The sequence below is a fragment of the Chrysemys picta genome, chromosome 20, assembly GCF_011386835.1.
Source record: "Chrysemys picta bellii isolate R12L10 chromosome 20, ASM1138683v2, whole genome shotgun sequence".
Lineage (NCBI taxonomy): Eukaryota > Metazoa > Chordata > Testudines > Emydidae > Chrysemys > Chrysemys picta.
Window position 1 is genome coordinate 24,409,060 of NC_088810.1, and position 12,452 is coordinate 24,421,511.

General features: G+C 67.6%; 1 protein-coding gene across 3 annotated transcripts in view; it reads left to right on the top strand.

Moving 5' to 3' along the window:
- The first annotated feature begins 988 nt into the window (after positions 1-988).
- Positions 989-12,452, top strand: part of ATP8B2 (ATPase phospholipid transporting 8B2) — a 36,394-nt gene continuing 24,930 nt past the window's right edge. The window contains exons 1-10 of one of the 3 annotated variants that reach the window (XM_065574364.1): positions 989-1,196; positions 5,433-5,500; positions 6,397-6,455; positions 7,654-7,767; positions 8,015-8,113; positions 8,401-8,462; positions 8,701-8,773; positions 9,022-9,092; positions 9,947-10,026; positions 11,107-11,265. In XM_065574364.1, the coding sequence (XP_065430436.1) occupies positions 5,470-5,500; positions 6,397-6,455; positions 7,654-7,767; positions 8,015-8,113; positions 8,401-8,462; positions 8,701-8,773; positions 9,022-9,092; positions 9,947-10,026; positions 11,107-11,265 (748 nt within the window). In that variant the 5' untranslated portion in view covers positions 989-1,196; positions 5,433-5,469. The remainder of the gene's footprint in view (positions 1,197-5,432; positions 5,501-6,396; positions 6,456-7,653; positions 7,768-8,014; positions 8,114-8,400; positions 8,463-8,700; positions 8,774-9,021; positions 9,093-9,946; positions 10,027-11,106; positions 11,266-12,452) is intronic. The other 2 variants (XM_065574362.1, XM_065574363.1) reach the window with 2 other exon arrangements.

Consider the following 12,452-nt stretch of genomic DNA (forward strand, 5'->3'; position numbering starts at 1 on the left):
GCTAGCCGGAGAAGGGGCTAGCGGAGGGCTGGGAAAAGGGGCTAGTGGGGCCAGGTACCAGGTCAGGGTTAGCCGGAGAAGGGGCTAGCGGAGGGCTGGGAGAAGGGGCTAGTGGGGCTGGGTACCGGGTCAGGGTTAGCGGAGGGCAGGGAGAAGGGGCCGGGGGGCCGGGTACCGGGTCAGGACTAGCCGGAGAAGGGGCTAGCGGAGGGCTGGGAGAAGGGGCTGGGGGGGCCGGGTACCCGGTCAGGGCTAGCCGGAGAAGGGGCTAGCGGAGGGCTGGGAGAAGGGCCCGGGGGGGCTGGGTACCCGGTCAGGGCTAGCCGGAGAAGGGGCTAGCGGAGGGCTGGGAGAAGGGGCTAGTGGGGCTGGGTACCCGGTCAGGGCTAGCGGGAGAAGGGGCCGGGGAGCCGGGTACCCGGTCAGGGCTAGCCGGAGAAGGGGCTAGCGGAGGGCTATGAGAAGGGGCCGGGGGGCTGGGTACCGGGTCAGGACTAGCCGGAGAAGGGGCCGGGGGGCCGGGTACCCGGTCAGGACTAGCCGGAGAAGGGGCCGGGGGGCCGGGTACCCGGTCAGGACTAGCTGGAGAAGGGGCTAGCGGAGGGCTGGGAAAAGGGGCCGGGGGGGCCAGGTACCCGGTCAGGGTTAGCGGAGGGTTGGGAGAAGGGGCCGGGTACCCGGTCAGGGCTAGCGGGAGAAGGGGCTAGCGGAGGGCTGGGAGAAGGGGTTGGGGGGGGCGGGTACCCGGTCAGGGCTAGCCGGAGAAGGGGCCGGGGAGCCGGGTACCGGGTCAGGGCTAGCAGCGGGCTGGGGGCCGGGCGGGGGTCCCAGGGGCCAGGGCTGCAGCCGGGGCTCTGCGCAGACCCCGGTCGGGTCACAGGCCGGAGCCGAGGAGGGTCCCGGCGGATCCCGCCTCCCCCCGGCGCGCCAGGGGTTAACCCGCCCCCCAACCTGCCCCCCCCCCCATGGCAGCTCCGCAGCCGGCCGGGCTCTGCCTCTTTCATCACTTCCGCCCCCGGCCCCCGGAGCTGGCACCGAGGCGCTGGGGCTGCGGCTGCAGCGGGGGCCGCCATGGGGCTGTGACCGCGGCGGGGCCGGCCGAGGGGGGCAGCGCTCAGCACCCGGGGCCGCCTCCCCCCACGCCCCGGCGGACCCCGCAGCTGCAAGGACGGAGCGCGGGGGGGCTGCTCGCAGAGGTGAGGGGGGGCTGGGACAGAGGCAGGCGCTGCCCCCCCGGGGGGGTCTCTGCCGCCGGGGGGGGGCCAGGCAGCGGCTCCTCGGAGGTGATGCGGGAAGGGGGGGCTCCTGCAGGGAGGGGGCGTTGGGGGATGCTGCGGGGCGGGGGGAGGACGGGGGGGAGGGGGCGTTGGGGGAGGTGAGGGGGTATTGGGGGAGGGGGATGCTGCGGGGCGGGGGGAGGACGGAGGGGAGGGGGTATTGGGGGAGGGGGATGCTGCGGGGCGGGGGGAGGACGGGGGGGAGGGGGCGTTGGGGGAGGGGAGGGGATGCTGCGGGGCGGGGGGATGCCGCGGGGGAAGCAGGGGGAGGATGCGGGATCCCGGCTCCCGGTCTCTCCGCCGGGCAGTGCGGGACGCGGCGGCGAAGGGTTTTCCCAGCCCCGCTCCGGTTTTTGGCGCGGGGGGGCCTGTGCGGCCCGGCTCTGGCTCTCGCTGCGGCTGGAGCAGAATCTGCTTTCGTGTCCCCCGGGCTGGGAGAGCCCCCCCGGGCCGCGCCGCATCCCCGCCTGGGCCGCTCCCTGGGGCCGGGCCGGGGCCGGGGTGGGGGGGACCCAGATCCCCCGAGCTCTAAGCCCCAGCTGGAGTGCAGCCCCCCCCCCCGCAGCCCCCACGTGGGGCCCGCGCCCCCCGCATCTGTCCGCGTGTTGGAGGAACTGGGGGGGCGGTCGCACCGCGTTTGGCTCCAAATGCGCTGGGGACATATTTAAACCTGGGAGGAGGGTTTTTGGGGGGGAGGCCTTCATCCGCCCCCCCGAAAGGGGCTGGGGGAGCCCAACTGGCCCCTGGGTGTAGAAATCAGCCAGGTCCCCTGAGGCTGTTTCTTTTAGTTTTATTCTGCGTGTCAGAGTAGCACCTGGGGGCCCCGACCGAGAGCCCGGGTCCGCCCTGTTGTGCCAGGTGCTGCCCGGGCCCCGATCGAGAACCCGGGTCCGCCCTGTTGTGCCAGGTGCTGCCTGGTCCCCAATCGAGAACCCGGGTCTGCCCTGTTGTGCCAGGTGCTGCCCGGGCCCCGATCGAGAACCCGGGTCCGCCCTGTTGTGCCAGGTGCTGCCTGGGTCCCGATCGAGAACCCGGGGATGCCCTGTTGTGCCAGGTACTGCTCGGGCCCCGATCGAGGATCGGGGCTGCCCCGTTGTGCCAGCACTGTGCAGACCCAGGGAAACGCAGTCCCTGCCATCACCATCTGAATGGGCCTAGGCAGGATTATTCTCCCCTTTTACGGTTGGCACCAGAGGGCATCAGTGACGGGGCCAAGGGCCCTTGGGAAGCCGGTGGCAAAGCCAGGAATGGAAGCGAGCTGGGGGCCCTGTCCCAGCTCAGTCTCCTCTGAGCAGCTGCAGCCAGGCAGGCGAGGTCTGGTGCCGCGGCCCTGTGGTGCTGGGCGCTGTGCAGGCAGAGGGAGACGGAGGCCCTGTGTGCCGTCCGGGCTGTCTGGTCCTAACAGTCTAGGGGTCAGGGCCGCCCAGAGGATTCAGGGGGCCTGGGGCAAAGCAATTTCGGGGGCCCCTTCCATAAAAAAAAGTTGCAATACTATAGCATACTATAGTCTCGTGGGGGCCCCTGTGGGGCCCGGGGCAAATTGCCCCACTTGCCACCCCCTCTGGGAGGCCCTGCTAGGGGTTACAGGCCTCTAGCAGGGGGTGAGGGGCTCGGAGAGGAGACCTGTTCACCCCCCACTAGACCGCGCTCCCCTCCCAGAGCTGGGAATAGAACCCAGGAGTCCTGGCTCCTGACCAGGCCTGGCTACTAGATTGTGGTGCCCCTGCACCCTTGGCTTGGGCTCTCTGCTCTGGGTAGCCCCTCCTGGGGCGGTCTCTGCCCCCAAGGCCCAGCTGCTGCCACCTGTGGAGTCCCCAGGGGTGTGGGCATGGGGCAGGGAGGGGGGTGAAGCGGGGGCCCTCCGCTCACCCCCCATCGCAGGGCTCCATGTGCTTCAGGCTCCCTCCTCCTCCCATTCATTGTGGTCTCTGCACCTACCGCCTCCGACCCATCCCCCCTCCACTTCCTGTCGCTGCTGCTCGATTCTCAGGTCGTGGCAGGGCCTGGCTCGCTGGCCTGCACCTCGTGACCACACGCAGGGGTGTGATGAGCAGCCAGGATGCCTGGGTTCTCTGCCCGGCCGTGCCACTGCCTGTGCGGCCTTTCCCCACCATTCAGGCTCTTGCCTCGGTGACATCTCCGTGGCTCCATCCTGCGCTGGGTGTGTCCCTGATGGAGGCCCGTGGCAGTGTTATCCGGGGAGGGGGAGCCCCGGGGGCCTGGAGGGGAGTCAGAGCCGAGCTGGGGATGCGCTGGCAGCAGCAGCATATTGGGACCCCCTTGTGCCAGGGGCTGCAGACACCCAGGGAGAGAGAGACCCTCCCCACTTCACAGGGAGACTGTCTCAGAGCTGGGAACTGAACCTAGGTCCTGCAAGTCACAGACCAGCACCCAAACCACTGGGCCAGCCAGCCTCCATGCCTCAGTTTCCCCTCTGGAAGTTGGGGCGATGCTAGAGCAGGGGAGTGGGGTGCATGGGGCTGTGCTTTCTGTGCTGTCAGTGGCTCTGACATAGCCATGTGGGGCTCTGGTCTAACTGCCTGCAGCCTCTCCAGGGCTCCTAGGACACAGTGCAAGAGATCTAGGACAGGGCCTTGCGCCAGGTTCCCTGGGCTGAGTCCAGGGTCTCCGGGAACAGCCTCCAGCAACCTCCCTTCCCTGGGCAGCATGAGAGCTGAATGCCTGGGGGTCCGGCTCTCTGGGCGGCTTGGAGACATCTCCCTGCGGAGTGGGCCAGGCCCGTCCCCGGGCAGGAGCTCCAGACGCCGCTGACCCTGCTGCCCACAGACACTGGACAGGAAACAGCCAAGCCCCTGGGTGCTGCCATGCGTGGGGCTGCGTGGTTCCCTATCACCCCCTGGTCTGATCGTTCTGTCTCAGACCCTTGGGGCCGGCCCTGAGCTCCATGTCTCCACTGGGGCCATGTGCAGAGCTGTGCGGCTCGTAACCTGGCTCACAGGGTGTGTCTGGGGCAGGTTGGGAGGGCCAGGCCTGGGCACAAGGGTCGGTGGTTCCAAGCGCCTCTGTCGACAGCGTGTGAACGGGGCCTGTGCTGTGCGCCCCCCGCACTCCCAGCCTGGAGCAGGCCGGCTACAAGCAAGCGGCTGCCATCTGAGCTCCTGGCTGCCCACATCCCGGCGGTGTCCTGGGGCTGCGTAGCTGAGCTGTGTCCGCTCACCCTGCTGGGCGGGGAGGCTCCCCCAGCCGGGGCTGCCTCCGCTCCCCACGGGGCCCCGTCGGGCGCGGGATCCCCGGCACTATCTGCTGGTGTGTGGGAAGGGGGCACCTGCAGCCCAGTCCCGGGGGAGGCACAGAGACTGGGGTGCATCTAGGGACTTTCTAGAGCAGGGGTAGGCAACCTATGGCATGTGTGCCCAAGGTGGCACGCGAGCTGATTTTCAGTGGCACTCACATTGCCCGGGTCCTGGCCACCGGTCCAGGGGGCTCTGCATTTTAATTTAATTTTAAACGAATCTTCTTAAACATTTTAAAAACCTTATTTACTTTACATACAACAATAGTTTAGTTCTATATTATAGAGTTGTAGAAAGAGACCTTCTAAAAACGTTAACATGTATGACTGGCACGTGAAACCTTAAATCAGAGTGAATAAATGAAGACTCGACACCCCACTTCTGAAAGGTGGCCGACCCCTGGTCTAGAGCAACTGCTGAGCGACGGGGGCCAGGGCTGGGGTAGCAGGTGGCTGCAGGTTGGGACCGAGGAGCATGGACAGAGGTCTGTGTGCAGGGGGGGCGCAGAGCAGGGCCGCTCAGAGGATTCAGGGGGCCTGGGGCAAAGCAATTTCGGGGGCCCCTTCCATAAAAAAAAGTTGCAATACTATAGAATACTATAGTCTCGTGGGGGCCCCTGCGGGGCCTGGGGCAAATTGCCCCACTTGCCCCCCTCTGGGCGGCCTTGGGGCAGAGGGGGCATCGCGGGTTGGAACTGAGGGGTTCGGGTTGTGCTGTCTCTGGTCAGTTTGACTTGATCACAATCACCCCCAATTCCCTCCCCTCCCTCAGCCCCCCGGGCCGGGGGGGGAGCCACAGAAGCTGCCGGCACTTTCTGGGCGGTGGGTCCTGGAGCCGCAGGGTGGGAAGGGGGGTCTCTGGCTCTCCTGACGTGTTTCTCTCCCCCTTCCCCTCGGTGCAGGGTCTCCCATGGGCCTGACTAGCCGGACGTGGATGCCATGGAGCTGTGTGCAAAAAAACACCCCCCAGGTAAGGGGTCCTCTGGCCCCGGGGGGCGGGTCTGTGTAATGGGGAGCATCACATTTTCCTTCTGCGAGTCCCACCCACTGCTGGAGCAGAGTTCCTTTAAATATTTAAATGAGGCTAAAGTCGTTGGGGCGGGGGGCTATCGTCTGGGGGCAATGAAGGGTTTCGGTGCCAAGGGGGTTCCAGGGGGTCGGACGTACACTGCAGACATTGCTTCTCTTCTCCCCCCTTGCCCTGGGCCTGCAGCTTGGGTTCGGGTTCCTGTGTGCCCGGGGGTGGGGGTTGGAGAGCAGGGAGTGCTTATACATCCCTTGGGGCGTAGAGTTCTCACTCCCTTAATCTCCGGGGTGAGAGCTGGGGGGCTGCGGGTCAGGACTGGGGGGCCTGGCAGAGCTGGGGAGCTGCGGGTCAGGATTGGGGAGCCTGGCAGAGCTGGGGGGCTATGGGTTGGGATTGGGGGGCCCGGCGGAGCTGGGGGGTTGTGGGTCAGGATTGGAGGGCCCGGCAGAGCTTGGGGGCTGCAGGTTGGGAGTGAGGGGCACCGGCAGAGCTGGGGCGGAGAGTGGGCCCATGTCCCATCAAGGTTATCCTGTACCCAGAGCGTTGGCCATGGGCTGGTGTAGTGGCCCTGGTGGGGGCAGGGACAGCTCCCGTATTTCTGCCTCCCCAAGCAAAAAAAAAAAAAAAAAAAAGCCGCGATTGGCGGCGGAGTTCAGCGGCAGGTCCTTCGCTCCTAGAGGGAGTGAGGGACCTGCCACCCCCAAATTGCCGCTGGTGCCGTCCCTCTCTCTTGGCCGCCCCAAGCACCTGCTTGTTAAGCTGGTGCCTGGAGCCGGCCCTGGGCGGGGGGCATGTGCCAGGGCTCCGGCGGGCTCCGGCTGACCCGGGTTCTGTTGCAGAGGAAGAAAGGCGGGTGAAGGCCAATGCCCGAGAGTACAACGAAAAGTTCCAGTATGCGGTGAGTGCCACGGAGCCCACAGGGGGGTGTGGCGACTGCCCCCCGCCTTGCAGGGCCCGGCTAGTATGGGCAGGGGGCTGCGGGGCAGGGCAGCTGGGCATGGCTGATGGGGTGGGGGTTAGTGACCCACAGACTCTCTGTCTCCAGTGCCAGGCGGAGGGCCCCACCCCAAAGGTTTCTCCCCATCTGTCCCCGAACCCTAATTCTGCTCTCCTCCTGCGCAGGGTCACTGCAGAGGCAGGCTCTGGCTTGGGTTCCTCGCGTGGGGCTGGGGGCGTGGGGCCCAGCCGGGGAAATGCGGGGCTGGGGGTGGTGGCCCTGTTGGCAGAGGGGCCTGGGGGATGTGGGGCGTGCAGTGCTGGGGGATCGTGGTTCTGGGTTGTGGGTCACCGTCCTCGTCTGACTCCTCCAGGGGTCGGGGGTTAGGAGCTAAAAATGGGCTTTTGTCCGTGAGAAAATTCTGCTGCTGCTATCTATTAATAACGCGGCGCTGAAGGCGCTTGGACGTCCCAGCGGGGTGGGGCTGCCACCACAGCCGGGCAGAGGATGGTGCCCGGGTCCTGCTCTGCAAACCCTCCCCTCCCCCCCCCCCGGCTTCTGGAGGCCCCACGGGAGTCCCCGATGCATTTACATGTCTGGCTAATTAACCAGCTTCTTCCGCCAGCGCTGCGGTGGGGGGATGGGAGCAGCTCACCTTGGCCTCCCCCCCCTTTTTTGCTGTGGGAGGGGGCAGGGAAAGGTTATTTTTAGCTGCTCCCCGGGCCCAACCTCTTGCTCTTCCTGGTGCTATTTTAGGACAGCTGGACCCGGGAGCCGGGCTGCTGCTCGGGGCCTGGTCTGGGGGGTGTCTGGCATGGGGAGGTGGAGGGGCCCAAGTGACGCTGGTTCTGCTTGTTCGCTCCGTCCTCCCTCCTGGGGCTCTCGATACCCCCCCCCCCATGTACAGGGGGGTAAACCGAGGCCGAGAGAGGGCCGGGACATGCCTGCGAGTCAGAGCTGGGACCAGAACCCAGGAGTCCGGGCTGCCAGCTCAGACAGTGGTTTTCTTCCTCTCTGAGCCTTGGAACGAGAGGAATCTAGGAGAGCTGTGGGGGGGGTTCGTGGGGGGGTCCCCATGGGTGGGGTTGGGCCCTTCAGGGTGGGGCCTGTGGTCCGTGTCTCTCCTAATCCTGCCCATCTCACCCCCATCTCTCTGCAGAGTAACTGTATCCAGACCTCCAAGTACAATATCATCACCTTCCTGCCCGTCAACCTCTTCGAGCAGTTCCAGGAAGTGGCCAACACCTATTTCCTCTTTCTCCTCATCCTGCAGGTGGGGGGGAGGGGGGCTGTGGTGTGGGGACACGGTCCCTCCCTCCCTGGGGTACCATACAGTGGCTGGCGTGGGGGGTCCCATCGGGATCAGAGGGGATGGGCCCCCGGGTGGAACCCTGCTGGGGATCCCTGCCTAGGTTAGGGGGGTCCAGTGCCTTCTGCATGCAGCATCCCTCCCTGCACGGGTCCCCGGGGCGGTGATGGTGGGGTGCCCTTTGTGTTTAACCCCACCCCCCTCTCTCCAGCTGATCCCCCAGATCTCCTCGCTCTCCTGGTTCACCACCATCGTGCCTTTGGTTCTTGTCTTAACTATCACAGCTGTCAAAGATGCCACTGATGACTACGTGAGTGCCCCCGCTGTGCCCGGGGTGGGGGGCGGGGCGCTGGGGGGGAGCAGCGTTCCCTCCAGCTGCCCCTGGGCATGGGGGTGGAGCTGGGTCCGCGGTCCAGTGTGTGGTCAGGATGGAGCGGGGTGCTGCCGGGGGCAGGGGGCGGGTACTGCCAGGCCAAGCCACTGTCCCCCCCCCACTCCTGGCAAGGCCCAGGCTCGGCAGCCCGTGTTGGGGGCAGGTGGGGGGAATGGGGCCCCTCCCATGATCCCCTGACCGAGGTCTCTGCCCTCCCTCTCCAGTTCCGCCACAAGAGCGACAACCAGGTGAACAATCGCCAATCTCAGGTGCTGATCAACGGAACGTGAGTGTCCCGGGGCCCCGGCCTGGGGGAGCCCCTGGGGGGCCACAGGGCAGCGGGTTCCCCAGCTGAAGATGGGCTGTCTGCCCCCCAGCATCCGGCACAGAGGGAGAGGGGCTGGGAGGGAGCAGGCCTCCTCTGAAGAAGGGTGAGGGGGGGAAAGGCCTTGGGGCACAGCTGAGATAACGGGGGGGTCTCCTGCTCCCTGGCCCCCCTGACTCTGCTCCTCACGCCCCCACAGCCTCCAGCAGGAGCAGTGGATGAACGTGCGTGTCGGAGACATCATCAAGCTGGAGAACAACCATTTTGTGGCGGTGAGTCCGGCCCCGCGGCCTGTGTGGGGAGCCCCCAACCCAGAGCTGCCTTCCAGGTGGGGGGCAGGAGTCTCTCCCCTCGTCCTCCCCCGGGAATGCGCTAGCACCTGCCGCCTTGGCAAGGGGCGCTCTGGGCAGCCGGCGCGGGCTGGCCTGTCTGGGTCTCGGACGGGCGAGGGGCCTGCGTCTCCCCCAGTGGCAGGGACCCCGATGGCAGCTCAGCGCCGGCCGTTCCTCTCCCCCGACAGGCTGACCTCCTGCTCCTCTCCAGCAGTGAACCCCATGGGCTGTGCTACATCGAGACGGCCGAGCTCGACGGGTGAGTGACCTCGCCTGTCCTCCGCCCGGCCAGCCACGGGGCAAAGGGGGCAGGACCCCAGCCTCGAGGGGTGTGGGGGGCACCCTCAGCATGGATGCTGCATCCGTCGGCGAGGCCGTTCAGAGCCAGCAGGATCTGCAACCCAGGGGCAGTTTGGGGCCTCAGCGCCTCCCAAACGGAGCCTCTGGGCTGCAGCCCTCCTGCTTCGCCCCGTCAGCTCTGCCCAGCGAGTCCGACTGGGCCAGACGCCTGCGGCCCTGCTGGGTCCAGGCATCCCCCGGTGCTGGCAGGGCTCCCGGCAGCGGTTTCAGAGCAGTTGGGTTTCTTGGGCCCGGAGCCCAGTGTGGGGAGTCCGAGACTCGCCCACCGAATAAAGGTTAAGTTCTCAGCTGGCCTGGCCCCCGTCCCACGCAGCCGGGCGCTGTGGGCTCCACCCCTGGGGTGAGCGCTGTGTGTCTCTCCCCAAAGTCAGCTCCCGCAGGCCCGGCTGAATTCAGGAGAGTCCCGGGGGTGAGCGTCACTTGCTCGGTCTTTACGGCCCCTCCATCCCCGCGGGGGGTTGAGCGAGGACCCAGCCAGGCTGCCCTGGCCAGTTCTGTGACACAGCTCTGCCCCAGAGCAGTTCGTCCCCCCACTGGCACGCTCGGGCTGGCAGCGCCAAGTCCAGTGAGTTGCTGCCCGGCGCGATCGCAGGCCGTTCCCGCACTGGCACGGCCGCTGGCCAGGACGGGGGCGTCGCAGCGGGAGACGGCCTGTCCCCAGCCCTCGCGCTACATGCATGAGACAGACCCAGGCTGGGCAGGGAACAGGCCAGCTGTCCGGGCCCCGGCCCACGCTGCCTCTCCTCCTTCCAGAGAGACCAACATGAAAGTGCGCCAGGCCATTCCTGTCACCTCGGCGCTGGGGGACATCAGCAAGCTGGCCCAGTTTGATGGTGAGTGCGGGGGCCGGGGAGCCCTGCACGCTCAGCCTCTCTCTCTGCATTCTCCTGACGTGCTTTGGGGGGTTCCCTGAGGCGTTGGGGTGAATTCCTACCCCCTGCTCACAGCGGGAGGGAGCCCAGTCTGTGCCCACCCGGGGAAACGCTCCCCAGCTACACAGGCGCTGCGCTCCGGGAGCCCTCCCCTTTCCCAGTGCAGCCCAGCGGTTTACACAGCCACTTTGGTACTCGAGTGCCCCGTCCCCAGCTTCCGGCACCCCCAGTGGCACCCGGGTCCCTGGTTTCCCCCCCCCCCCCCCCCCCAGTTCGACACTCTCCTTAGCACGAGCCACGTTGGCAGCTTTGGAGTAAAGCCAGCCTGACGCTGGTTTAACAGCTCGAGGGAAAGAGTCCAACTCAAGCCAGCCTAAGGATTTGGGTCCGTATAGCCTGGCCTTAGTAACCGGTAACTTTCCTGTCTCCCCCGGCATTTCTCCCCCACTGCCTGGTCCCTGCAGCGCTTGTCCCGGCCAGAGAGTTGGGACCCACTTGTCATGAGCCAGCCCCTGCTGGCGGTGTCCCCTTGGGCCGGTTCTGCTCCCACAGTCTCTGAGCCCGGCGGCCCCTCTGCCAGGCACTCTCGGGGTTGGCTGGTCCCTGGAGGTCTCCGGCCAGGAAACACAGGCTGGCTGGCGGGTGTCCGTGTTCTCAGCCTGGCTGGGGCAGCTCCCTGCTTCCTCCCCACGGCACTTCGCTCTGAAATTGTTTCCCCCACACACACCTCGCAGGAGCCAGGCCAGTGCCGACCCCCTGGGGCCGAGTACCGAGGAGATGGTCAGACGGGGTGATAGACCTGCCGTCTCCTGCCAGGCGTATCTGTCCCCAGGGTCTGGGGGGGAGAATCTCCTTCAGTGTAGGTGCAGGTGGCTCATCCGCGGACCCAGCACTGCTCCTGCCCCGCTCCCTGCTGGGAGGGGCCGGGAATGTCTGAATGAAGCTCCCAGCCCCCGCGCCCGGGTTGCCCGAAGTCTGTGGGGCTCGGGGCTGTGCCGGGAGCTGGGCTGAGGGGTACCAGGCTGCTGGCTCTCTCCCCAGGTGAGGTGATCTGCGAGCCCCCCAACAACAAACTGGACAAGTTCGGCGGGACCCTGTACTGGAAGGAGAGCAAATACCAGCTCAGCAACCAGAACATGCTGCTGCGGGGCTGCATGCTTCGCAACACCGAGTGGTGCTTCGGCCTCGTCGTCTTCGCAGGTGGGGGCGCGGGGGGGGGGGTAACGCCGGGGCCTGTCCCCACGGCCGTCTCGGCCGTCTCATCAGTCCTCCCCGTGCCGGGGCCTGTCCCCTCGCCCCACGGCCGGCTCGGCCGTCTCATCAGTCCTCCCCGTGCCGGGGCCTGTCCCCTTGCCCCACGGCCGTCTCGGCCGTCTCATCAGTCCTCCCCGTGCAGGGGCCTGTCCCCTCGCCCCACGGCCGTCTCGGCCGTCTCATCAGGCCTCCCCGTGCCGGGGCCTGTCCCCTCGCCCCACGGCCGGCTCTGCCATCTAATCAGTCCTCCCCGTGCAGGGGGCTGTCCCCTCGCCCCACGGCCGTCTCAGCCGTCTCATCAGTCCTCCCCATGCCGGGGCCTGTCCCCTCGCCCCACGGCCGGCTCGGCTGTCTCATCAGTCCTCCCCGTGCCGGGGCCTGTCCCCTTGCCCCACGGCCGTCTCGGCCGTCTCATCAGTCCTCCCCGTGCAGGGGGCTGTCCCCTCGCCCCACGGCCGTCTCAGCCGTCTCATCAGTCCTCCCCATGCCGGGGCCTGTCCCCTCGCCCCACGGCCGTCTCGGCCGTCTCATCAGTCCTCCCCGTGCCGGGGCCTGTCCCCTCGCCCCACGGCCGTCTCGGCCGTCTCATCAGTCCTCCCCGTGCAGGGGCCTGTCCCCTCGCCCCACGGCCGGCTCGGCCGTCTAATCAGTCCTCCCCGTGCAGGGGCCTGTCCCCTCGCCCCACGGCCGGCTCGGCCGTCTAATCAGTCCTCCCCGTGCCGGGGCCTGTCCCCTCGCCCCACGGCCGTCTCGGCCGTCTCATCAGTCCTCCCCGTGCCGGGGCCTGTCCCCTCGCCCCACGGCCGTCTCGGCCGTCTCATCAGTCCTCCCCGTGCAGGGGGCTGTCCCCTCGCCCCACGGCCGTCTCGGCCGTCTCATCAGTCCTCCCCGTGCCGGGGCCTGTCCCCTCGCCCCACGGCCGGCTCTGCCGTCTAATCAGTCCTCCCCGTGCAGGGGGCTGTCCCCTCGCCCCACGGCCGTCTCGGCCGTCTCATCAGTCCTCCCCGTGCAGGGGGCTGTCCCCTCGCCCCACGGCCGTCTCGGCCGTCTCATCAGTCCTCCCCGTGCAGGGGCCTGTCCCCTCGCCCCACGGCCGTCTCGGCCGTCTCATCAGTCCTCCCCGTGCAGGGGCC